General features: G+C 50.6%; 1 protein-coding gene, 1 long non-coding RNA gene and 1 other non-coding gene across 3 annotated transcripts; 1 reads left to right on the plus strand and 2 right to left on the minus strand.

Annotated features, from left to right (window-relative positions):
• Positions 1-236: 236 nt before the first annotated feature.
• LOC106025913 (uncharacterized) lies at positions 237-2,616 on the minus strand. The gene is made up of 2 exons (XR_010044835.1): positions 875-2,616; positions 237-775 (listed from the first exon to the last, which is right to left on the minus strand). It is a non-coding gene; the product is annotated as an uncharacterized LOC106025913 (long non-coding RNA).
• Positions 1,487-1,758, minus strand: LOC111754785 (small Cajal body-specific RNA 13). Its single transcript, XR_002789456.1, has one exon. It is a non-coding gene; the product is annotated as a small Cajal body-specific RNA 13 (non-coding RNA).
• A 146-nt stretch (positions 2,617-2,762) lies between the features above and the next one.
• On the plus strand, positions 2,763-11,154 carry Glrx5 (glutaredoxin 5). The gene is made up of 2 exons (XM_003462656.4): positions 2,763-3,139; positions 10,570-11,154. Exons 1-2 carry the CDS (start codon positions 2,848-2,850, stop codon positions 10,746-10,748), a joined length of 471 nt encoding a protein of 156 aa, XP_003462704.1. The 5' UTR covers positions 2,763-2,847; the 3' UTR covers positions 10,749-11,154.
• Positions 11,155-26,091: the final 14,937 nt, after the last annotated feature.

Consider the following 26,091-nt stretch of genomic DNA (forward strand, 5'->3'; position numbering starts at 1 on the left):
AGCTTGCTGGAGTCCCAGTAACTTTCTTTGGAAATACAAGGATAAACTTCCCCTAATAGCTGTGAGGACAGGGAAAAAGTCTCTATACCCAGAGAGAGATGACAAACCCAGGCACATTACTAACACCTGGGAGGACTGCAGCCAAAGGGCAGATTTCTTACCACCGTTTTAGAAGTACATTTTGTCATGCTTTCATTATTAAGAGTTACATAAAGAAGAATCTCAAAACCAAAGTGTTGAATTACATGTCAAAGTTTAATGCCTTGGAAAAAACACTTTGAATGCTGTTTTCTTTGCAGCGTAAGATCACTGCTCTCCAGGAACAGTATTTTATCAAAGCCAGAATTTGCTTGGGGCCTGAGCTTGCCAGACAAGCACTCAACCAGTCAGCTACATCTGAGGCCCTCTAAAAAGTTAGACATGCCATTTCGGAGATACTTGAACTGCTTTCCTGCCTTGGTGCTACCTAAAGCCATCCCCTGCGGCTCTGCAAAAGAGCTCCCGCACCCCTTCCCATCTCTATACTCTCCTATTCTATGAAACTCAGAGTGGTCCCACTCTTATTTTGAAAAACAGGCTTTGTACTCTTCTTGCTCAAGGATTACTTTTAGTTTTTCAAGCCAGCTGTATTCTCAACTTAATAAAACATGTGACAACTAAATAGGCCAACAGTACTTGGGAAGCCAGTATTACACAATGGGTTAGGAACATGATACGCTCTACGACAACTCTTTTATCTCTGGTCCTCAGAAGTTTGTGAATTCTCTCTCCCTGGCTGCACAAAAGCACAGACAGACAGGTCACAGTAAGCAACAATCAGTGTAGGTTGTAAGGAACAAACCGTCATATTTATTTTTTTAAAAAAGGAACTTACTCCAATGTAAGCGTGAGTAAACAGATGCTTCTGGAAGGAATTTAGTACATTCTCCATCGTTACAAGCAGGGCATCACCTCCATCAGTGGCTTCCGAGACCACAGCTGCTTCTGCGCAGTAGCATCCTCCCTGCATGTGTCTATCCCGGAATGCTACGTCGTGGGATGCTGATTTACCTGGCATCAATGGGTCTGCAAGACAAAAAGATTCTGACTGTGGGTCCCCTGGTAGAAAATCAGCTGGCATCAAAAACAGAGGTGGGGTGAAAAGAGGACAATGAAGAGCTTGTGGGTGACAGGGTGGGTCTATTTCGCAGGCCAAAGGCCTCTGCACTGGGTGACACACACAGCCATTCTTCTTTATTTTGGGCCACAGGCTTGCTAAAATGCCCAGGCCAGACTCATATTTTTGATTCTTTCAGCTCAGCCTCCCAGACTACTGGGACTACAGGTATGTACCACCATGTACAGCTCCTTGTGGTGTTTTTTATTTTTATTTTTTTGGTACCGGGAATCGAACTCAGGACCTTGCCCTTGCCAGGCAGGCGCTGTGCTGCTGAGCTATACTGCCAGCCCCTAGCATTTTTAAACAACTCAGTGAAAAAAAAAAGTAGTTTGTAGCAGTACTTAGTGTCCAACAGATCACTATGTCTGCTAAACAATATCTTGACTGCAAAGCTTCTCTTACTGTTGGTGGATCGATAATGACACAGCACAGCCATTATCACCGTGGCAACAGTACTGGAAACTATCAGAGGAACATTGCACATGGACCCGCTGGCTCTCGAGCAGGCATGCCTCAGCTTCCTCCGGAGTACGCTATCTCTGCAAGTCTGGTGTGCTCTAGGGTACCACCAACCCCGCGCGGAGCCAAGACTACAGATCGGATAACGCTCCCCGGAGTCCTTCTCTTCGGATTCACCCTTTTCAACACCTCGCGGCTCCTAAGCACTGTTCCAGCGAGTGACTAGATCTCGTGGGATAATCGGTACAATGGCGAGGAGAGCAAATAAGGGGGCTTTCTACCTGCTACTCATTTCTCATGCTAACGACAAACTTCGTGCGCCCAATCTCCCCGGAGATTCCGTGATAACGCTAAGCGGTACTACCATTTACTTCTGTCTCTTTTCGAGGCAAGTTCTCCTTACATCGTCCAGGCTGGTCTAGAACTTCCCAGTCCACGCGATCCTCCCGCCTCAGCCTCCGAGCGCTGAGACTGCGCACCAACCCGCCAGTCCATTACCTGCAGTTCTCTGTGCACCAAACCTTTCCCGAGCCCCGCGTGTGGGCCAACAAGGGCGGGAAGGCCGCGCGGGCCGAAACCCAGAGGTCACACAGGCTAGTACACGGTACACACTGTTGAGACAAATAAAAATCCTGGAGATGCAACCGCGCGGCTTGGTCCTTAGTCCCCACGTGTACGGCGGCCGCCGGCCCCAGAGGCGGAGACGCACACCTCGCTGGCGGCGAAGACCGCCCGCCCCAACTCTACTCCCGCCCCGGAGACCGCGGCCGACCCCGGAAGCAGAACGTTCCCTGGAAGTAACCCTTTCCCGGCGTCCCGCGGAACAGACAAGCCCCGCCCAGCGCCTTCCCTCGTTGTCCCGGAGAATCCTAGCCGGCCGCTCTCCGGAGGAACATTGTCTTGCCGGAGTTTTGTCTCTCGATGCTCTCGGTGTGGACTATGATGGACATGCACTTCTCCAATCAACTGACAAAACTGGTGCCGACAGCCAATAGAATGGACGTAGGATGCGGGTTAGGCATTTTGAGGGCTACCGCCCACCAGCCGGAATAAGCAATCTGATTGGTAGCATCGAGTACACTGGCCAGTGTTGTCCAATCAGGAAGAGCAGTGTGGAACCAGCCCAATGAGAACCTCTAGAGGGTGGGCCGGGCCTCCAGGGGCCTGAGCTAGGCTCCCCGAGGCAGCAGAGGTTCTGGCCGTAGTGGGGCTCCATCGGGCGAGCGGTGATGAGTGGGACTCTGCGCCGCGCGGCTGCAGCTCTGCTCCGCTGGGGCCGCGGTTCGGGCGGCGTCGGCCTGCAGGGTACTGGCGTGCGGGCGGCGGGCTCGGGCGCCGGCGGCGGCCAGGCGGAGCAGCTGGACGCGCTGGTAAAGAAGGACAAGGTGGTGGTCTTCCTCAAGGGGACGCCGGAGCAGCCCCAGTGCGGCTTCAGCAACGCTGTGGTGCAAATCCTGCGGCTTCACGGCGTCCGCGACTACGCGGCCTACAACGTGCTGGACGACCCCGACCTCCGGCAAGGTCAGGCCGCGGGCCAGGCGGAGGCCGCGGGGTTGGGGTCCTGCTGCGCCTCACCCCGCAGTGTCTGGGGTCGCCGGGCTCCAGCGTTAGGGTGCAGAGTTCACCTCTGAGTAGCGATCAGGAAGAGGGCGTCATGGACTTGAGTGGATTTTGAGGCGCTTGGGCAGTGGGGCCCATCCTAGGGGCTCCCTGATTTGTCCTAGGTGAAGTGGATACTTCGGGGTAGTTGTCTTGGACGGGGTCCGAGAAAGGTGGCCAGCAGCTTGGCTCCTCACCTTGTAGGGCTGGGGAAGTAGGGCCCAAGCGAGGACTCAAAGTGGTTCCCTCTACGAGGTAGTCACTTTGCCGGGGCACTGATGGCGTGGGAAGCCATTGGCGTGTTTCGTGATTGGGGTGACCCTTCAGTCCAGCTGGTCGTGCCAGGAGCCTGTGCTCGCAGTATGAGGGGAGGCAGGACCTTTGGTTTTATGTGCTCGAGCTCTTGGAGCAAAGTAGGGGTCAGGGGCCTGAAAGGGCTTCTAGGCTCCGGGCGAACTCACTGTGCCAGTCTTGGAGCCCGAGGGAGCAGCAGCCAGAGCAGCCAACTGGAGGGAGGTGAGGAGCCCCTGACAGGTCCTGGGCGTCTTTCAAGCAGCGTGCCAGGTGCCTTCCTAGTGTCTCCATACCATGGGGGGAGGGAGGAATGGCCCGGCACAGGAGCCTCTTCCTTTCCGCCAGGCTTTGGTTGGGGTACTTTGGTTGGGGTAAGTGGAGAGACGGGATGAAAGCAAGGTCCCTGTGTGTTTACAGAACTTGAGCAGAAACTTCAGGTTTTATGGCTGGACAGACTGTACTCTGATTGGAAATTACTAACCACCACCTTGTAGCAGGCCGGGAAGGTAGGCTGGTGTTGTTTGGGTTGGAATCTTCTTCTCTGTCCAGTCAGGTATAACCTTAGATAGACCATCTTACTGCTTTTTCCTTTAAAGTATAATGAGGCTAATAAGCCTCTAGCACGGATCCCACTGTCCAGTTGGCACAGTTTTTGGAGGGAAGGAAAAGAGGAGTAATTACAGAAAGTGCCTGTCCTTTCATCAGGCACAGAAAATACCTGGTAAATGGTAGCTATTTTATTAGTACCATATGTTTTCAAAGTATGTTTGTGCTGCACCTCTCTTTCGAAAATGTGAATCGAATCCAGGACCACACGCTTGCCAGGCAGGCACCATGCTGCTGAGCTATATCCCAGGCCACTGTGTATCATGTTCTAATCCTTACAGAATTCTCTGTGGTTGTGGATCCTGTGTTTGTACGGTGGTGGTTTTGGTGGGTGGAACCCAGGAGGGATGATAAGTGGTGAAGGTTTATGTAACATTCACATGTGACCCTGGTGGCCTCCTGATTAGCTGGAGTTTGCTGGCTGCAAAGTTTGGGTTTATCGTACACAGGGGTGTCTGTGGTCACTCGGAGGCAGCTTCTTGGCTTCAAAGATAAGGGACCGCTCAGCTGTCTTCAGCAGAACCTTGCTGTGAGTCCCCATGCAGATCTCAGTGGGATGGTTAACAAAAGTTATGCTCTTAATATCTTGCTTAGCATAATGTTTTGAGGACCTTTGGTTTGTGAGTTTATTTTTCCTGGTTAGCTATAACTGGGACATGGGACACCCTGGAATATGACTAATAAGCGGAAAGTGGGAGCAGAAATAAGCTGATTACTAATAGAGCTAATGTTGCTGTTTTCCATCTGACTAATGGCTTCTGATCTGTGTCCTTGAGTGCTTAAACAGTAGCAAGAGGAATTTAACCTTGTGTTTCTTGATTTTTGGATTTCGCCAGACAGGATTATTTTTGTTAATAGATATTACTTAAATATTGAGTGTAACGTATACCTTATTTTTTGTAGTACGGTACCAGGGATTGATGGCAGGGCCTTCACACAGAGCTACATCCCCAACCTTTTAAGAAATGTTTGAGACGGTTCACCAAACTGCTGAACTCCCCAGGCAGAGTTCAGACTCGAAGTCCTTCTGCCTCGGCCTGTCGGAGGAGTGCTAGGTGTGTTGCTTAGAAAAGTGAAGATTACCGTTTGTGCTCTCGGTTGGACTCGAGCATAGTTAAGCATTTCTCACAGCAGGCCCTGCCTTAGCCCCATCAGGACTTCACAGCCCGGAGACATTCCTTTGCCCCCACTTTTTGCTGGCAAGTGGCCCAGGGGCTGCCCTGTGCTTGCTTCTGCCAGCCCAGGCTTTGTCTGCTCACCTTTCCCAGGCTGAACTAACCCTTCCTTTTTCCTCAGGCCAAAGAAGGTGATCTTTAGAGCCCCTGAAGCCCAGCAGCACAGGTTGCTGTGCCTGAGGACTAGCCATAAGGTGCAGAGCCCCTTCTTACTTGTATCTGCAGCATGCTCAGGACAGACCCCGGACCCTGGAGCACACAGTGCCTCCAGGCCACCTTTGTTCCTGGGGTTGGAGTCTCAGGGCCTTTCCAGTAGCTGGGATCCTGCTCGCCTCAGCCTGGTGTGTGACCTCCGAGAGCAGATCTTATGCAACTGCCTTTGACCGAGTACTCAGCTTGTGCAAAGCAGGCTCCCTGTGCAGGGTTTCTTGTTTTGTTTTGTGACATTCTCTATATATGTAGCCTGTGCTGACCCTGAACGCTTGATTCACCTGCCTCAGCCTCCCAAGTGCTAGGATTTTAGGGACTGTCTTAATGAATAAATAAAGGCTGCTTTTATTACTGTATGTTAAACTCTTCTGTGCTCATAAACACACGTGTTAAGGTTTCTCCTTGTTTAGATCACCATTGTGTTCCTGGGTGGGATTTACTCCTGCGTGGAGTAAATAACCACTATCCTGTTACTTTTTTCATTTCTTTTGTATTAGCTTCCAGATTTCTGGGGCACATAGTTGTCCATACATGAAGGGTACAGTGTGATGTTTCTGGGTACAAACACAGCATGCACTCAGTTTCTTTGAGGTGGGAATATCCCAGTGTGTTTGCTTCACTGTCAGCCGCACTTCACTGCAGGGGCCCGGCAGCTGGAGTATTTTAGAAGTTGTTCCTTGTATCCACCAGCCCTTCACTGCCCTCTCGGTCCTCTCCATCTCCTCGACACCTCTCCCTTCTCCTCCTGTGCAGTTTATGAAGGATCTGAAAGTACACTCAGCCTTCATGTTGCCAGGGAATTTAAGGCCCGAGGAAAGCACCGGTGAGAGAGGGGAACTTTGAAAGCCGGGTAACAAGTTGTGGGTGTGTGCTCATGTGTGGGACACGTCCCGTGCTGCAGGTGGGAGGAGGGCACTTTGGGGGAAGTGACGGTGCCCCACAAGGCCCGGACTCAGCTGCTCCACTCCCAGAAATTCATCTGGGACTGGTGATTGGCTGATTTCCTCTCACAAGGGCCAGAGTAAACACTTGTGTGCTGTGTAAACATGGCTGAGTTCCAATAAAACTTTATTCGCAAAAGCTGCATGAGCAAGTAGACTAGTTTGGCCCCAAGGCCATGGTTTGCCACTTCCAGGTCTAAGAGAAGGACTTGCGCACAGGTGTCAGGGGCTATATGTAACATGACCATTACAGCATGACTTTAAGGGTAGAAAACTGACAAACAGGAGGCTTGGTCTATTAGTAGCACACTAATAGACCAATAAACTAAATTCTGGTTAAAATGAACTCAGATAGCTAAATCTTAGATATATAATGTTTTGTCAAAAAATAATTTCCAAGCTAGGCATCACCATGCCTAGCTCTATGCCTGTAATTCCAACACTTGGGTGGCTAAGGCAGGAAGATTATAAATTTGACACCAATTTTTATTGAGACCTTATCTAAAAAAAAGTTACAAAGAGTGATCATGGCATAATGTGAAAATACTGTGTGTGCACATGCATGTTCAACATGGAGGTCCTGCACTTTGCAGCTCCGTGTGCGGTACTGGAGGCCTGCAATCTATAGGCTGCCAGGGGTTTGCTGTCTTTATGGCCCGGGATGCAAAGCCTGGCTCCACCCTACATCAGCACCATCACTTTGGATAGTATACGCCTTAGCTGCTTCTGTAAAACAAGGATAATCTTACCTACCTCCTGTGGTGCTTGTAAAAATGATATTTATAGAAAATATTTCAGGTATATAAAACCCAGTAATCCTTAGCTCAGTGAAACAGACTGGTGTCAGTGCATGGCGTACTCAGCTTGCAGTGTCCCTGAGTTCTTTCCTGGTGCCCACTGCCATATATTTCCCAAAAGCCTTGATGTGGAGTGCAATAGAGGACCTTGACGTGGAGCAAATGTCCACATTGGACTTGTGCTGTTAGAAGCCTGAATCATTTCATTAGGTTTATCTCATTTAATCATAATAAATCTCTGGGGTAGTAGGTGTTGTGCCCATTTTGCAGATGAGAAAACCAAAGCTGAGGCTAGAGGAGGCCTTTGAGCTGCACTTACCAGCCAGCAAGCTGGAGCTGCGACCTTTCATCTAGAGCCCATCTATCAGGCCCCGTGCTGTCTTCCTCGCTTGTGCTTCCTTATCCTTCTCCAAGTCAGGGAAGATGAGACTGGGAGGTGACGTGCTTAGGACTTGCCTGAGATTGTGGTGCTGTGCAGTGATTACAGTGTCCCAGCCAGGCTTGACATTCTCAGCTGTGATGAGTTGGGGAAGAACCTTTCGAAAGTTCTGGGAGGGGATTTTCAAGTGCGTTTTCTCTGCTCTTCATGGCTTGATAGAGGAGCATCATCCATCATCATCATCATCATCATCTTCAACGGGTCAGGAGACGGATGTGAACTGATTTTGTGAGACGGCCTTCAAATCCCAGCCCTAGTGTCTCACTTCTCCATAACTGTGTGGTCCAAGTTGGATGGCTTCTGTACTGCATATGAAATAGGATTTTCATTAACGTTTGTTCTGGGGTCTGATTCTCTGATTTCCAAGAGTTGCTGTCTGATTTTGAGTTATGTGAAGTGATACTTACGGTATTATCAGTATACATTGGGATTTTTGAAAACTAAAGTATAAGAGAAAAAAATTGGTTAAAAACCATTGTGAATTCACAGGGTTCATTTTACTTTTTGACTTAGGAACCATAGTCTTTAATGGTCTTTAAGTTTCTCACTTGGCTCTATAGGGAGCATTCAGGTATTTCCATAAATTTGAAACCTGCGATCAGATTCCATTTTGTATTTTGAGACGAGATCTCGCTGTGTAGTTTAGGCTGATCTACTCACTGTGTAGCTCAGGTTGGCCTCATTCCCCGTGATCCTCTTGCCTCAGCCTCCCCTCCTGGGCTCATGCTGGGATTACAAGTGTGCACCACCAGCTCCCCAGGAATTTTTCTGATTTGGTTATGAGTCAAAACAGCCCAGAACAGTGGTTTGTAGTGGCCAATTTCCTTTGTATGTGACCAGTGAGTGTCAGGGATGCTCTGGACTCCAGGCAGGTGCAAGGACTGTGTTGGTGGCTTGGGTGAGGGTCCTGGGGAAGCCCTTCTCTACCTAACGGCCAGGTGGAACTCTGCAGCTAGAGAGGCTGGTGACCACAGGAGTTTAATGCTTCGCTTGAAGATGACATTAGGTGAAAAGCAGGTGATCCTTGTGCTCAGCTCAGATTTTACTAAAACCAAGTTATAGTATTTAGGAGTAAACATGTAGTTTGGGTGGTCTTCAGGCAGCAAATTTCTGTTCAATATTGGTTTCAAAATTGTAGCAAAAATGAAAATAATTGGCAAGAATTTATCACAATGGGTTATATTACTGATTAAAATAGATATATTGTGCTTATACATAAAGCATTCATCTGTATGAAAGATATTTAAGAAAATCTATAAGTTTAGTAGAATTAAAAGGAGCAACTCTTCGAACATTTAATTTCCATGCCCCACCTCAGTCACCATGAGGGTAAGAGATTTGTAACAGGCTTGTTTGTAAAGTAAGTTCCCACAGGCTAGACGTGACGTAGAGTTAAAAAGGGAACAGTGACACATGCCTGTCACCACAGCACCACGTGTGAGGCGGATTCTAGGCCATCCTGGCAATTTACTAATTTGGTGAGACCCTATCTCAAAATAAGAAATGAGGCTGGAGATGTAGCTCAGTGCAAAGCCCTTGGATTCAATCTCTAGTACTACTGCCAGAGACAGAGAGACAGGGGGTTGTGGGGGAAGACCCACATAACACACGGGCAACAGGTTTTTGCTTCTATAGCACCAACCTCAGAATGATGAAAAACTTGAATTCAGCAGGGTTGTGGTAACAGACATTCCCATAATTAGAATTTACTTTTCATTGGTAGCTCCCAACCCTCTCGTTGATTTTTTTAAAGATGTACAGAGGGGCTGAGAAGTGCGCTTTTGAAGGCTGGTGGCATTGTGACTCGTCCCTCCCTCTTCCCTCGGCCCCAGGCCTTGAACCCGAGAGCCTCACTCATACTAGCCAAGGACTCTAGTGCTGGGCTCTGTCCCCAGCCTAGGCTGTAACTTTTCTTCCTTTCTTCCTTTTTTGTGGTGAGAAGGTAAGGGTCTCACTGCTTACCCTGGTTGGCCTTGAACTTGAGGTCCTCCTGCCTCAACGTCCAGTGCCGGAATCATAGGCAGGCACCAGCATGCCCAGGCATGGCCATGGTGTCTGGAGAAGAAAGATAAAACCAGTGGCTCAGGAGCTTTCTCCAACCCTGTCATTTAGAGCACAGTCACTGTTTCCAGATGGCAGTAACATTTAAGAGAAAAACACATTGTAAATTGGAGGTGTTACTTGTGATGCAACCCATTGGAGTTTTATTTGGAAAATAAATGAGTGATCAGATATCAGGAACAAGTTTTAATTATCTACATAAAAATCACCACTTGGCTGATTTATTTGCATAAATGTATTTTGCTTGAAGAACCTGTTCATGTTTTATCCGTGTGCTCATTTTGGCTAAAGATACCCATCGGTATATGAAAGCATCCCACACATAACAGTGACTGTAGGAATACAGTCACTATTACAGATAAAAGTCAGCAGTTCAGCATCTTGCATGTGAGGATGTGGTGGCACCCAGTCGGGACAGGCGGGGACATTCACCAGTGGCGGCCTGCCTGGACAGTGAGCCGTCCTTTGCTTTAGCTAGCTGTGTTCCCCTGAAAGCGTGACCAGGACGGGCAGCTGTGTGAAGTTTCCTCTCTGGGCCTCTGGGTTCACACAGGTAACCTCTGCCAGGGGGGCACCGTTGGCGCTGAGCTTTACTGACCCAGTGCTCAGGAGACCTAGGCAGTGAGAGCTAGTGGCAGTGGCGCGGCCAGGTGACCATCCAAGACCCTGGTTTACAGTCACCAGTTATGCACTGGTCTTTTTGACGCTGAAACCTGTTGCTCTGGGAGTGGGGGATGCCAGGGAGGGACGATGGGTGAATGTCGCGTTTATTTTGCCATGGAAGGGTCCCCACAGTGGCTTCAGTAATGCCGCTCTGTTCTGTCCCCAGGCATTAAAGACTACTCCAACTGGCCCACCATCCCGCAGGTGTACCTCAACGGCGAGTTTGTGGGGGGCTGTGACATCCTTCTGCAGATGCACCAGAATGGGGACCTGGTGGAAGAACTGAAAAAGCTGGGGATTCGCTCCGCCCTCCTCGATGAAAAGCAAGACCAAGACTCAAAGTGACAGCTGGCCGGCCTGGGTGCAGACTTGCTGCCGGAGAAGCCTTACCCCACCGTCCCCTGCTGCAGTGGCTGCTGGCACTGGTCCTCCTGGCTCAGCAGCGCACGGTGCTTACAGTTTATCTGGTTCTGGAGCTAAGAGATCGTGTTGTGAACTTGATGACAGCCACTGCACTGTAATGATTCATGTCATATTATGATATTGCTGTAACAGAAGTTGTTCTTACATCATCTTTTGTTCTGTGCCTGACTCGGGAGCCGTTTGTGATTCCTGCAAGTGTGTCCATCTGCAAAGATCTTCTCCTCCCCACCTTTGGGTAACATCTGTTTAGGAAAATGATGGGCAGAGAAGAAAACACAATAGTTGGGTGTTTTGTTTTTTTTAATAAACTGCCATTTCAGATACCGTGCATGTGAGTTGTTCTCTGGAAGGCACACGTCTGTAGGATTCTCAGTGCCTGGGCCTTTCGAGGTGGTGATTCTCAGGCCTGCTGGCGAGTGCGCTGCAGGAGTGGCCTCGGGCAGCACTGCAGCTTCTCTAGGCAGGCCGGAAGATCACAGAGGTGGCCAAGGCCAGGCAGGGGAGGTGGCCTGCTGCCTGTCTGGAACCCTGTGCCACAGGCTGTGCTGCTGTTAGCTGGGGAAAGGATATCAGCTATCCGCCAAGGGGTAACATCTGATGAGTTTTATTTCTCAGAGTGAGGCCTTTATAAAACAGACTACTTGGAATCACAGCCGAAATCCCTGTGGTACAAGGTGTCACAGCGAGACTCAGTGTTTCTCTGTCCTGAGACTGAGGCAGAGGAGCAGAGGGCTTCGCAGTGATGGGGGTGGAGGTGCTGGGTAGAGGGTCCCCATGCTCTCCCAGGGCTCTGCAGGAAGCCTTCACTTGGCACAGGATAAGCAGTGTCCTTTAGGAGGGTGTCTTCCTGGCAGCAGATGTGAAAAGGGTGCCTTTTCCTTCTGGGGAAAGGGCAGGAAGGACAGGAGAGGAGTGGCTGCTTCCCCTAGCTGTTCTCAGGCTTGTTCCCTGTGCACTACTCAGTGGGCTGGAACTCCCCTTGAGGAGGTAGCTCTGGAAACACACTCCCTTCGGCAGGTAGGATGGTTGTGGAATGATCTTTCCTGCAGACAGGGTTTTCTGGTCCTCAATAGGCCACTGCTCCTGCTGGTACCCTGCCCAGAGCGGGTGGGATTCCCAGAGGAAAGCTGTAGCCCACCCCCACTGCCCAGGGGACAGTTGGACCACAACTGTCGCCAGTCACCAACTGCTCAGCCCCCAGCTGCAGGGCAAAGAAAAGCAGATTATCCACAGGAGGAGGTTTTTCTCGGCATTAACTGCAGCTTCCTTTGGGTGGCTGTGAGCCAGGCTTCCTTGGAATCTTAGAGGCGATTAGAACCCCATGTGAACCTTGTGTTCTGTGGGTGAGCAGGGGTCCCAGGGAGGAGGGCATGTGCTCATGATCCGGCCTGCTGTGGTGACCTTGTCCTTTGGAAAGAACACTTGTGACGTCATCTTCCTGCCTCTGCATGGATACCAGGCTGTGGGTCAAGTGTGTGCAGAATCGACCCCTGATCTCTGGTTGCTTCTGTGCTTTTGGCTTTTTCCTAAATTGGCCTGTGTTCCCTTAGGGTTCTGTGGAAAACATGAAATAACAAGAAACTTATTAGCAGGGAAACATCAACCTAAGAAATCTCCGGGATATTAGAGCGAGGAGAAGGCTGCTAATCAGTCATTCGGCTCCCATGCCTGTGAATCGAGAAGATCATATCAAAGTCATCAGAGAACTTAGGCGTTTAAGGAGTCACTGAGCTCTATGAGAAGTGTAATACTCTTTCTGGGAATTAATGATAGTTTTTTCTCTATGCTTAACATGTCTTTACCAGTGGGAAATTGAGGATGCTATCAGTGTGTTCTGAGTAATTCTAATAGCCTGGGAACACACTGGGAGTTAGAACAGTGACACTGTGTCCCTTGTACGGGTGGCAATCACTTGTCACCCCCTCAGGGTGGTTTTTGGCTTGTGCCATTGGGATTGAATCGGGTTATTGTCATAGCTTCCAGGTCATGTTATTAGATCCTTTAGAAGTAGATGAAGTGATTTTAGAAGGTTAAATACTGTTATGATTTCAAGAATGTTGGTTTAATAAATGTTATCACACTAAACGATAACCTTTTGAGCCTTCAGGACAGAAGGTGACTTTTTTCCTTTGTTGCCAGGGCTTTAACTAAAGGCTTCATGCATGCTAAGTGGCTCTGTGCTTGCTACGTAGCTCAGGATGGCCTTGAACGTTTCATCTTCCTGCTTGGCCTCCTGAGTGCTATAATTACAGGCCCATGCTCCCCAGGGCAACTTTTCCGTGATGTTTATTTTTACTGGCCCCAGTGAATTCACCTGTGCAGATTTGGGACCTGTGGCTTTCCTATGTTGATGAAAATCCTGACAACCAACTTGAGGGAGTCCTTCTTACAGTCCCCGAGCAGCTCACTTAGACAAAGGGAATATGAGATGGATCTTATGAGGTGGCATTCAGTCTGGAGCTGTCACCCATCTCAAAGCCTTGTAGCAGTCTGAGCAGGAGAGGAGGCTGTTGTCCTTGGCAGCTGCTCTGAGAGCCAGCTGGCCTGGGCCCAAGCTGTGGATTGTGGTGAACGCCCCCTCGTCCCCTCACTTCAAGGTGTCAGCTGCAGCCAGAGAGGCCTGCACAACCACCCTTCCAGTCACATCACTCCCTGCTTCGATGGCTCCCCAGACTTCTGATTGGGGGCACAGTGAAGTCGCCTCCTACCCAGAAAGCTACCCCTGGCTTCCCTGACGGAGCTGTCACCCCGCCCCTGCTCCACAGCCTCTTTCCACTCATCACACCAGGAATAAATGCTTTTTCCTGGTCTTTACTGAGTCCTCCGTGGCCAGCACATCTATCCATCTCTGTCTATCACTCCTAAGAGATACATGAAGACATGAAGGATTCTCCCTTACTCTCCAAGGGTTACACATGGCAGCTGACCAAGTGGCAGCTTAGGGCAGTAGCTAAGTGTTGATCCTTGGTAAGTGACCAACCTGGACGGCTCAACCCACTTCTTGCTTGACAGGGAAGTAGTGCCAGCAGCCTCAAGCTTGTTAGGAGAACATGGCTCATGATGAGGTCCCAGTCCATGCTGTCAGGTCCCCTCCCCGACTTGTACAGGTCACCATTTGAAAACTTAGAGAAGGGGCAGGTCTGCGTTTCAACAGGGAGCATCTGAGCTGCTCTAGGGGGCTGGGGGGCATCCAGCCAGAATGGTTTCCTGTAAATCATTTTCTAAGGCTGTAGTTTTACCGCTGCTGCTATTTATTTTGTCCATACTGGAGATCTCGAGCCCAAGGCTGCCTCATTTAGCTACATCTCCACTTCTTGAGTTTTGTGACAGGGGCTAAGTTGCTAAGTTAACCAGACTGGGGTAAAACTTGAAATCACCCTGCCTCAGCCTCCCAGAGTGTTGTGATTACAGGTATGTGACTTCATGCCCATCTACTGATATATATTTTTAAGTGCTATTATTTAATATCACAGTGGCAAGTTTTCTGACTTGCTGTGTGAAGCTTTTACTATGTTCTACTGTGCAAGGATTGTGATACTGAGATCCACTGTACCTAATTACTGGTTCAGGGATCTAGGTTGCTGGAGAAGAGATAGAAATGTTCAGTTTACAGGAAATAGGTGCTGGAATGTGGGAACTGTTTCCAGATCATTGCTTCCCTCATCAGTCCTGAGCAGGTAGGTGATTGGCTTTGACAAGGAGCAGCCGTGGGTGAATGCTACTTCTGGGAAGGTCATGCTGAGCCTTAACTGTGGGCCACTATCCTGCACTGGGGCTGAGCCTGGAGGGTCTCCCACAAGGGTCCAAATACATCAACTCTGAAGCACTTGGGCAGTGGTTCAGATCCTTCACAAGTGAGTCATAAACTCAGGGACAAGTGGCACTCTAATGTCAGGCTCTCTTTGTAAACTTGTCCCGGCCGGTGGGTAAGTCCATGGAGACCCTAGAGGGGGAGTGGGGATGAAGAGGGGACAACAGACACAAAGAACGGAGACAAGACGAAGTCCTTCTGTTCAAGTCTCCTTTATTCACGGAATGAGTAATATATAGGGTATTGGGGAGGAGGGAGTTGGGTTCTGAGATGTCAGCAGGTAACTTAGCAACAGTGGCAAGCCTGAGGGTCATAGGTTAAATCAAATTTTCAAATTTCCCACGCACTGGCTCATAAGCATAATCCCTGAATAATAGGCCAGGCCAAACAAGCTAGGCAAGGTGCTGCTTAATTACCAAACAACTCCTAGAGGGAATTAAGGTGTTACAGCCTGCAGATATAAGGTGGCAGCCAATTACAGAGCTTCCCACATAAACTGTTTAACTTTTGTCTGAAACTTTTTGAGATAGCATCTTGCTGTGTACCCAAGCTGGCCCCAAGCTCAGTGATCCTCCTCTCTCAGCTTCCCCAGTGCTCAGATTATGGCATGCGCTACCACGCCCAGCATATCCATGAGTTCTGAGTGATCTCCATAGGATGACTGTGCTCGCTGTCTGTCTCTGTAATACGCATGAGGGCTAAGAAGAAAAGGTTGTTTGCTTCGTCGTTTACAAGTCCCAGATCACGATCCAGGGCTCTGGAGCAAGGTGGCAACATGTGGCCTGGCAGAACCCCTCACCTCCAAGCCAGGGAGTAAAAGGGAGGGAGCGATGGGGCTCCACAGTCCTCTCGTGGGTGATCTCCAGTGACCTCCTACTGTCCCCCACCCCCTTTGTATGACACAGAGTGGGCACATTTGTTGTGGGAACTGGAACATGCACCTATCACACCTCAACCCTGACTTCTCCTGCCCTGTCATCTCCCAACCCCACCGCCCCTACCTATCTCCACGTCTGTCTTCTATCATCTGTCTCCTCTTTAAATTATACTCAGGGTTTCTCACATAAGACAAATCATGCCATACTGATCCTTCTGTGTGTCATTTTTTGGGTGGGCATTATGGTGTAGAGGCACATCCATTGTGTGTAAATGCCACACTTTATCCAGGCATCTGCTGATAGGCATACAGGCTGCTTAGCTATTATGAATGGTGCTGCTATAAATATGGGTATGTGTGTATCCTTGGAATACACTGTCCTTAACTCTTTTGGGAAGATACTTACAAAGGGGCTGAGTGGAATTGCTAGTTTGCACTTTTCAGGAATCTCCATTCTGACTTCCAAATGTAGCTGCATTAGTTCATGTTCTTGTGAACAGTGTAGAAGGGCTCCTTCTCCTCCCTTACAGCTGTGCCAGCATTTGTTACTTGATTTCTTGATAATGCCATCCTTTCTCATATAAGATGGAATTTCAGTGTTGTTTGATTTGCATTTTTCTAATGGCCAAAAGTGCTGAGCACTTTTTCATGTATCTCTTGTACTTCTTTTGAGAAGTGTCTATTCATTTCAATTTCCACTTTTTGACTGGATATTTTATTGGGGGGGGGTCTAGTTTTTCTAAATTATTTTAGCCATTAGTCTTCTGTGGAGTAGCTGGGAATCTTTTCCCCATTCTGTAGGTTTTCTCGTCATTCTGTTGGTTGTTTCCTTTGCAGAAGCTTTTTAATTTGATGTGATGCCATGTGTTGATTTTCAGTATTTTTTCCTTTTGCTACTTGGATTCTGTTCGTAAAGTCCTTGCCTGCCCCTATGTGTTCAAGAGTTTTACTTATTTTATCTTTCACTAGACTGCATGGTTCTGCTGTATTAGTTAGGTCTCAGATGCATTTTGATTTTAGTGCAGGGTGAGACACAGGTTGACTCATGCAGTCTTTGGCATGTAAAGAGCCAGTTTCTCCAGCCCCACTTGTGAAGGAGGCTGCCTTTCCTCCAGCATGGTTTTGGCCCCTCTGCTGAAGATCATGTGACCGAAGGTGTCTGGGCCACCTCTGGATCCTCTCTTCTGTTCCCCTGATCTGTGTGCCTATTATTGTTCCTAGAGCCCCATCTCTTGAAGGCTCCCCCATATCTCAATGGTATCACTTGGGAGCAAGCCTCTAGCACATGGACCTTGGGGCACACTCACTCTCTGACTACAGCAGACTCTTGGGAGGCAGGGGCAGGGATGGTGGCAATGCGACCACCCAAGTGCTCCAGTCAGTACTGGCAGGATGTCCACATTCTGACCCCCGGAATCTGGGACTTGGTTCCCTGAGACTCTGTGTTTGAACTCAGGGCCTTTCATGGAAGGTGGCCCTGTGTAGGTTCCACACTCTGGGTCCATCGCCATCACAAGTGTCCTTAGCAGGATGATGCGGAAGGCAGAGTCTCAGAAGAGCCACGCAGCATGCTGTGGGGTCTGGAGTGCTGTGCTGTGGAGGTGGAAGACGGGTCTTTATGCCTGGGATTGATGGCAGCCTCTGGGAGGGAGCTGGGGAATCGGGCTATGAATCTCCCCTGGAGCCGGAGTTTAAGGCATGATTCCAGCGCAGGGAAACGTTATTTTGGACTTCCAGACTAGATGGTCCACTGGTGTTATCTTCAGCCTGTATTCTGTGGGAGTTTGTTACAGTAGACATAAGAAACTGACACCACTGGTTAGCTGAATTTTTATGGTAGCTGCCTCTTGGTGCAAGCAGACAGAACATTAGGACTCCAAAGTCTTGAGCATTATACCCCCAACTGGCTCCTCACAAAGACAGGAAAATGTGGGATATCATCTCCTTTTTTCAGAGGATGACACAGAGGCTCCCAGAGGTCAGGCTGCTTGTCCGAGGTCACTGCCCAGTGAGTAGCAGGGCTGGACTCCTAAGCACGATCTTCCACCATGCCCTGGCACAGAAGTCTGGACAATGGGCACATCCTGGTGAAGGTGTCCTTGGTGAGGGTGCAGGCAAAGGGGCTCCCTGCAGCCTGAGAAGCAGGAAGAGAGCGGGGGAGGTATGGCTGTGGGAAGTCCCCTCTAGCCATCTGTTGTCACAGACTCAGGAGGTGTGTGGAGTCCTTCTGTGAGATCAAGTGTGCATGACAGAGACACAGACACTCAGTGCCACACATACCCCAGGAAGACTGTCCAGGCTCTGGTGCTGTGCGGATGCAAGGCCAGCACAGTCGCTGGGGATGGACTTGGTGAAATTCTTAACAGCAGAAGGTCACCAAAGTGCTCTTCAAAGGTTAAAGGATCTCCATGGCCTGCTGGGCTTCCTCCCACCAGACCTCAGCTGCAGTCTCTGCCCCAGTCTATTCCTGCACCCTGCTGTCCCAGCTCTTACTTCCCAGCATGTCCCCGCCTCTGGTCAGTCCTCACCCCCACCTTCTTCCCCTGCCACCCTTCATCCCTCTCCCACATTAGTTATCTTTCAGTTCCCCATGACTACTGGCGACATGGTCAGTGCAGCTAGGGTTTTATAATCCCACTTCTCTGGATTTTTAAGCTAGTTATAAGTGAACAACGCATGCATTTAATTAGTGAAACGATACTTAAAACACTAGCAATGAAAACAGCAGTCTCCTACCTTTTGCCTTTCCACTCACAACCTCAATTCCCAGCAGGCAACCGAATTCCATTTCTTAGCGGTTTCTTAAATTTGCCTCCCTATTCTCAATGCGCTTACACGGCTGTTCTTTGCTGAGGGCTTATGGTCATTAATCATTGTACAGTTTAGTAGGTAAGGACTGCATGCTCTTTTATCATTGCCAGTCTTCCCTACTTTTGCTGATTTTCCACCATCAAAACCGTGGGAGGTGCCTACATTGTGACTGTATTATTTTTTAACTAAGTCAATACTGTACCCCTTTCTTACACGATTTTTTTCCTTCATTTTAAAAAATGATTGTCCTTTATTCTTATTGGTCCAGTGTAAAAAAAAAAAAAAAAAGATTGTCTTTTCAATCAAGGCTCATCCATGCTGTAGTGGGTGCCAGAATTGCCCTTGGAGAATGAGTAAACAATGTGTGTGGATGGGCCACAGGTATCCGGAGGAACTCTGCCTCCGCAGAGGCTAAGCGCAGCTGGAAGAAGCCTACACAGGGATCGGCCGGCCTGGTGGATTCTGAGCTGATCGGTGGCCTCCCAGCAGCTCTGGCCGCCCCCCATGCAGCGGCTCCAGCTCTGACGGACACCAGGGCCGCGGCGTCGCGCTCGGGCATTGGGCGCGCCGTCTCTTCTCTTCCGCTCCTGGGAGCAGGCAGCGTGGGCTCCCGCAGAGGAAGCCGGCCAGGCACCGGAGCCTGCAGTCGGGCTCCCTGGGCCTCGGTGTTCAGGCCCCGCTCCCCTCCGCGAGGCGGGGCCCTGCCCGTGTCCCTGGCGCCCCCGCGCTGCGCCTCCCCAGGGCTCGGCCGGGGCTCTACAGGGCAGGCCGGGCTCCGGCTCCGTAGTAAAGCACGCCAGTGCTTTCCGAGCCTGCGGGCCTCCCAGCACGTCCATACGGGGACACGCCCAGGGGACTGGGCTGAGAACCCCACCACGGCCCCCTAAGAGGGACCCCCTTCTCTGCAGCCTCCTAGCAATGGCCTCCCGGTAGCCACGCCCACGCCGTGACCTCTGACCCCTGACCTTTCACATGGCACCCTCCGCGGATCCCCACTGGTCGGGCCTGGGCACTGCCTCGCCCAAGGCCCAGGTGGGAGTAGGGGGAAGCGGGGACCCAGCAGGGAGCCTCGGGGTCGCCCTGCTGCCTGCGGAGCCACCTGGCTTTCATTCGTGGTACACGTGCGGAGACTGTGCTGGGCTTCCTGGAGGAGCCCGGACTCAGGGAGCTGCCAGCCCGGTGAGTACCGGCCCGATAGCTTTTAGAAAATTTGACAGTTTAAATGTAAAAAAATTGTTGTAAGATAGGGTGTCGCTATAGGCCTAGAACTCACAGAGATCCTCCTGCCTCAGCCTCCAAAAAGCACTGGGATTACAGGCACCACACCAGGTAAACGGTAAGTTTCACGGGTATAGACGACGGTCAGATATACTAAGTATAGATCAGCTCCCGGGGGTTTAGCTCAGCAGTCTACACACCTGCCTGTCAAGCAGGAGGGAATGAGTCCCATTCCCCATATTCCCCTCCCCATTGTGCATCTAAATACATATCAACCATCGCAAGCATACGTTTGAAGTTTTACCAGCGGGAACACTGAGGAACAGAGAAGATGTGTAAGTTATCCAGAAACACACAATTGAAAATGAAAGAATGTAAGCTTTGTTGTTGGCCTTGGGGCCCGCCCTCCTAAGCACTGTGTTACTAGTGCAGTTACACGTCAGACATTGGCAAATAACATTACCTATTAAAAGTAAAACATGGTTACATTCAATACATTATTAGAAATTTATGAGTGTTTTTCTTTTTTAAAATGAAGTTTATTATTTGTCTTACAATTGCTATACAGCAGTTTCACCTCCATGTGTTTTCTTTCTTAGCATTCATGAAACAGTGCCCTGCCTACATTCGTAACATGAGGTTTTTCCAGGACCAGAGCGATTTTCTGTAAGTTGTAAAACATGTTCTTATTAGTGGATGTTTGTGATACAGCTCATCTTTTACATGTTATATAAAATGACTGAGATGCCGTATATCCATATATACTGCATTCTGGTCATTTTTACTCCTCCTGCTCCTCCTTTCTCTCCTCTACCAGGCCCCCTTCCCATCTCCACAGAGGCTACCTCAATGTTTCTTACCATCTCTTTTGTTTTGCACTTTATTTATATTTTCAGTCTCTCATATTTAACCTTCTATTGTCTTATTTATTTCACTTAGTATTATGGTCTCAAGACTCCTTCATTTCCTTATGAGTTACTGAAATTTGCCCTTCTTCGTGGCTGTGTAGTATTCCACGGGTACAATACACAACAGTTTCTCAAGAGCAGCCTTTTACAAACATCACTGTGCACTGGAGTCAGGAGTTTGTGGGTTCTGAGCGTGGGTTTCTAACAAGCTCCCACTATAGCTGTACTGACCCACGGAGCACAGTGTGAGAATCCAGCCCACATTTTGAAGACTTTTATCTGAGTTGTCTGAGGTTAGGTTTGAGGCTATTTTACCCCTGCCTGGGGTATTTTGTTTATACCACATTATGGTGCTTGAGTTTTTCTTCATGCCTGTGGGTGGGTAGCCGGGATCTCCAGGAGGTAGGCCGTCACCAGTTTGCTTGAAATTCGTCGTTAGCAGGTGCCTCGGACTCCTCACTGCCCAGCAGGGGTACGGATCACCCCTGCCGTAACTGCCCTGGGCCAGGCTCACTTGGCTTCCAAAGAAGCAGCCAAGTCATTGAAACTACGGTCGCTGCGAGACGCCCTGTGATCTGGGAATTTGCAGATTCCTCTGTAAGGCCGCCTCCTCCAGACAGTGCTTGGGGAAAGGAACTCCCAGCTGTGGGTGTTGGCTGCAGACCTGGGCAGGGCTGGGCGTTCACTGTACACCTGCTTCAGAGGCACCTCTGCCCTGGCTCCTCCCCCTCGGAGGTCTTCCTTCCTGAGGTGCAGCCCCTGTTGGGGAATGAAGCTGTCCTCCCTGCACCGCTGCAGCCCGGGCCCTGTGTGACTCCTGGGCTTATGCAGGGCCGTTCAGCGGTACCTGCGCCAGCATGCCACGCTTGTACACAGATGGGCACACGGACACACATCACACACAGGTGTTTGCCAAGGGACAGAATTATAGCAGTTTCTGAAGCTCTTACGTGTGCATTCTGGAGCGAGCGTCCTCATGGGCAGGCACAGGAAGCTGGTGCTTGGGGAGAGAAGGGCTGCGGAGGGCCGAGACAGGACAGAAACGGAGACTTCCAGGGCCCACGTCCCTCTTCTTAGGCGCATAGTGTCTCACTATTCAGTAAATAACAGATGCTTGTTTGGGGCTTTATCCGAAAGGTTCAGTGGCTCAAGCGCTCCTGTAGCCTCACATTTGACAGCCACCGTGCAGCATCCTGAGCCCGGTGTTTGCTGGCTTTCCAATATTGCTGCTATTGGGTCGCAGAGAGCGCCGACCGCGGACCACCAGCAGGTGGCGCTGTGTCTCTGGGAATGGAACGAGCCTGGCAGAGGCTTCTTGTGGCTGTGGATGTTGCCCGGTAACCAGCGGACACTGTTATGCCTTCGTGCTGGAACCTTCTATGTGAAAAGCAGATCAGGCAGGTTTACGTAGGTCCCCAAGTAGAGCCCGAGACCTCCCCATGCCTGACCTCCTCCCTTGCAGGCGGGGCCCACTCCCCCCTCCTGGACCCGGTCCCAGCAGCGCATTCCTGCCGGAGCCATCCTGTTAGAATGGCCTCTGCGTCCCTAGCCGCTGTGCAGGAGGATCCCTGTGAGGCCACCCTGGGCCACAGTGAGATCCTATCTCAGAAACGAAGAACAAAGAAAAAGTATGGAAATAATAGTAGTTCCTTCTATGAAGAATAAATCGGAGCCACGCAGGTGCATGTTCATTTACTGGCCTACAGGGGCAGGCAGAGGAAAGGCAAGTCTATAGAGCAGCAGAGAAGGGGCAGGGCGGAGCCCCAGGAGGAAGCCACTCTCCAGGGCCGGCGTCAATGGGGACTGGGTTATACAGTGTGCACCAGGGTGGCCAGCTCAGCATCACAGTAACCAGCCATTTCTAAGAGACAGGAGCAACAGGAACTGAGACAGGAACCGTTATCAAGGCAGCTGAGGAACCAAAGTGTGCAGCGTTGGGAGGGGGCGCATTTTCTGTTACAAAGCAAAACATTGTGGCCTCTGTTTTGAGTTATTGCAGGACTGAGTGAGACGCTGTAACTGAACATTCCTGGCAGAGTTATCTTTCATCTTTCACCTTCTTTCAAACTTTTATTGGTTATTGGTCAGCTTCTAATTCTTGGTGACCTTGAGAATCATTTTGTAACAAATCTCTTGTTAACTTCAGCTCGCCTGCACACATTTGCAACACCCGATGGTAGATGCAGTTTCAGCCTGTCCCCAGCGCTGGAAACATAGGCTCCATTTGGCAGGAGCCGCTCCTGGTGCCACCTGACCTCTCCTTGCGGCAGCCCGGGCGTAGGCGAGACCTTGCTGGGGACCGGGAGCCCCCAATGACCTCCCCGCCTCCCCTGGGTTTTGGGTTCCAGCTTCTGCTCTGGAAGGGAACCCGGCGAGGTACAAAGAGGGCTGCTGGTGTGTGTGGACCCTCACTCCGGCCTGGCAGTGTCAGCTGCCCCAAGCAGCTGCGACACAGTAGCTGCATTTGTGTGCCTGCTCTTGGTGCAAACAGTGCAACAGTGTAGATGCCAGTCACACTGAAGACCCCTGTGTGTGGCCACGCACCCCCTGCAGGCAGTCTGGGCCAGGATGTCCGGGGTTAGTTTCTGTGAAGGCCTCAGGCAGCAGGGCCTTCCTGTGTGTCCAGATCAGCAGCTGTGGAGCAACAGGGTTGCCATGGCGAAGCTGGAGTTCGGGACACCACAGCTGGGCCTGTGTCAGCAACCCCATTCTTTATGGCCTACTGTCTGCTCACGTGCAGTGAGGAGCAGAAGTACCTCCCCTGGGGCTTTGAGGCTGTCCCGTACCTGTAGAAAGCATGCTTTTAGAAAAGAGCCTGAAGCGGGCATGTAATCTCAGCACTCTGGGAGGCTGAGGCAGGAGGATCCTGAGTTTAAGTTCCACCTGAGCAACTTGGCAAGTCCTTGTCTCAAAAAATAAAAAGGAAGCCAGGCATGGTAGCCGTGCTTGTGATCCCGGCACTCAGGAGGCTGAGGCAGGGGGAATCATGAGTTTGAGGCCAGCTTGGGCCACAATAAAAATAAGTAGATAGACAGGTAAAAAGGGGCCGGGGATGTAGTGTGGGGTGACGCCCTGAGTTCAGTCCTCAGTACCACACACACAGAGCCTGTACCTGCCGAGTAGGTGCTTGGTGATGTTAGTGTTTAGCTCACCCACGCGATGACTCCCTGATGCGACTCCTACGGTCCGCCACTCTGGATGAAGCCTCCAGACAGCAAAAGATGGCAGTTTGGATTACACTCAAGTTGCTTTTAAAAGAGTTATTCACAACTCTTAAACCAGACAGAAGCTAAGTGTGTGCGTGTGGGTAAAGGCCTAGGGTTACACAACAGTTTTTAAAGTTCTTGTTCTCTAGTTTCTGGTCCCTTAGATGTAATCTTGACCCTCATGGTTGAAGGTGGTTACCAAAGCTCCTACCGTCACATTTGCAATCCAAGAAAAGAATGGAAGACTGCACAGAAGTGTACCCTGCTCCTCTTTAAAAAACTTGAGGGGCTCGGGGTGTGGCTCGGTGGTAGAGCTCTTGCCTTCTGTGAGCAAGGCCCTGGGTTCGCTCCCCAGCACCACAGCAAAACAGAACAAAACAGCTGACGGAGATTGTATACAACACTCTGCCTAACTAACTCTCTTTAAGTAGCTGTAAATAGAAAATTTTGCTAAAATACGCAGTGACTGTTTAAAAACAGATATAGTAAAACAGACATTGCCTTAATCCTTCTCAAAATACTGTCTGCTCTTCTCCCACGGTTCTCAGCAGCTTCTGGAGAATTCTGGAAGAGTCTGCTTCTCTTTCTTTCTGTGGCTGCCTTGCTGTCCTGAATCACTTTACAACATTTTTTTTAAAGGAAGAAGAGTGTGGTTTATAGGTCAAGTATGAAATAGATTCACAAAAACGTCTCAAGTGTAAGCCACCCCCCCAGGAGGGAAGTGCCTCCCCTCACCTCAGCCGCTTTAAAACTTTCACTGCTGCTGAGTGCTGACGCTGAATACCTGTACAGGCTGTGGCGTGGCCCGGGCACGGCTGAACTGAGAACAAGGGGGCACCTCAGGGGGCAGGATGGGCCCCAGCTGAGGCCACCCGGAGACTTTCTGGGTAGTTTTCCTCAATTAGCATCGTCTGTTGCTCTGAGGGGTCCTTGAACCCCTCCCAAGGTCCTGCTCAGGTTCCCCCCATTGTCGTTGCTGATTCTGAGTAAATTCATGTTGCCAGTCAGTCGACAGGCCAGCTAGCAGAATTACAAGCTCTGCCGAGGGTTTCCCTCCTCCTGCAGCCCCACCAGGCTGCTTGTCCCATTCCTTTGCGCCTTTGCTGTGCACCCACCTGGGGGCGGGGGTGGGGGTGGGGTCCAGGCACAGACTCCAACATTTTACAGCAAGTTCTGTCAAATAAACACATTGCTGTGTGTCTTCACCCACCCTTACCGAATCTGACACCACGTGACGCACAGCTCTTCCCTCAAACCAACATAATCGTGAAAGGGAAACATTTTGAGTCCATGAGGACGTGCATGGAGCCAAACCAAAGGACTTCCAGAGCTCTGCACCGAGCTGCAGGAAGGTGGGCCAAGTGAAAGCAGGGTGTGGTTTCCACCCATGGAGGGCAGCGGCCTTTTGCTCTCATGTATCTCCTAAATATCTGCACGTTCACTGGCACTGTGAGACCTGGGCACAGGTGAACACGGGAGGCTGGGAGCCTGGTGTTTTCTGGGGGCAGCAGCAGCCTCTGCAGCACCTTCTGAAGCCAGGATTTGTCTCTGAACCATGGACTCCTGCTCCCTGTGCCATCCATCGCCTCCCACTGCTTGTCACATGTATTTGTCCTGGAAGGGAACCACAGAGGCTCGGAGACAGCATTGCTTCCTGTCACTTTCCCGCAGTGCAATCACAGTGAGTCACCTGAGTTCTTTACCCCTCACCAAGGACAGAGGTAACCCACACTTCCGGTGGACTGTGGCCGGGCCACGGGAGGCACAGCCCCGGAGCCTTGAGTCTGGGTGGCCCGAGATCTGCTTTCTCTTTGAGCTCCCCTTTGGCCCCGGTATCCACTGGGTCCCTGGGGAGAGGGAGGAGGAAAGATGCTAGGAGGTGACACTGCCCCTAAGGGAGTTCAGAGAGCGGGGGCTGGCAGATGCTACTGCCTTTGGTCTCCGGCACACAGGTGGTCATGCACTTGGCCCCAGGATCGAGGCTGGGGACGTCACAGGCCCGGCTGCAAGTGCAGTGGGGCGTCCCTGCAGCCCCAGCACTGTGGGGTGATAAGAAGGGGTGGGGTCACACGCCAACTGGAGCCCCGCCCCATTCCAGGAAGTGACTGCAGTAAATGGTGGGGACATGGAGGACACACGGGGAGAGCCCGAGCAGGGGCAGAGATGGGGTGGGGGTGGGGTCCTCTTTGCTTGGCTTTAATGCTGCTCCACTGGGTGCAGGCTCCAACTTGCAGACAGAAAAGCATGTGTCCCAGGCACTGGACACAGCCTGATTCAGATGTCAAGGGTGCCTTCTTCACTTTGTCTTCTGATTGCAGGATAAACACAGATGATCCTCACAGACTCCCCACCTGCCTCACCATGTCATCCACCCTGACCCCCACGCACCATGCTCCCTGCTGTCCATGTCCTTGGGCACCCTTGTTTACTATCT

This window comes from Cavia porcellus, unplaced genomic scaffold, assembly GCF_034190915.1.
Source record: "Cavia porcellus strain 051 isolate PalLab524CR breed Dunkin Hartley unplaced genomic scaffold, mCavPor4.1 scaffold_31, whole genome shotgun sequence".
Classification (NCBI taxonomy): Eukaryota; Metazoa; Chordata; class Mammalia; order Rodentia; family Caviidae; genus Cavia; species Cavia porcellus.

Bases quoted from the DNA above. Each gene is read 5' to 3' on its own strand.
- Glrx5 (XM_003462656.4), top strand. From the start codon at position 2,848: ATGAGTGGGACTCTGCGCCGCGCGGCTGCAGCTCTGCTCCGCTGGGGC. The intron at 3,140-10,569 runs GTCAGGCCGCGG...TTCTGTCCCCAG, and splicing joins CGACCCCGACCTCCGGCAAG to GCATTAAAGACTACTCCAAC.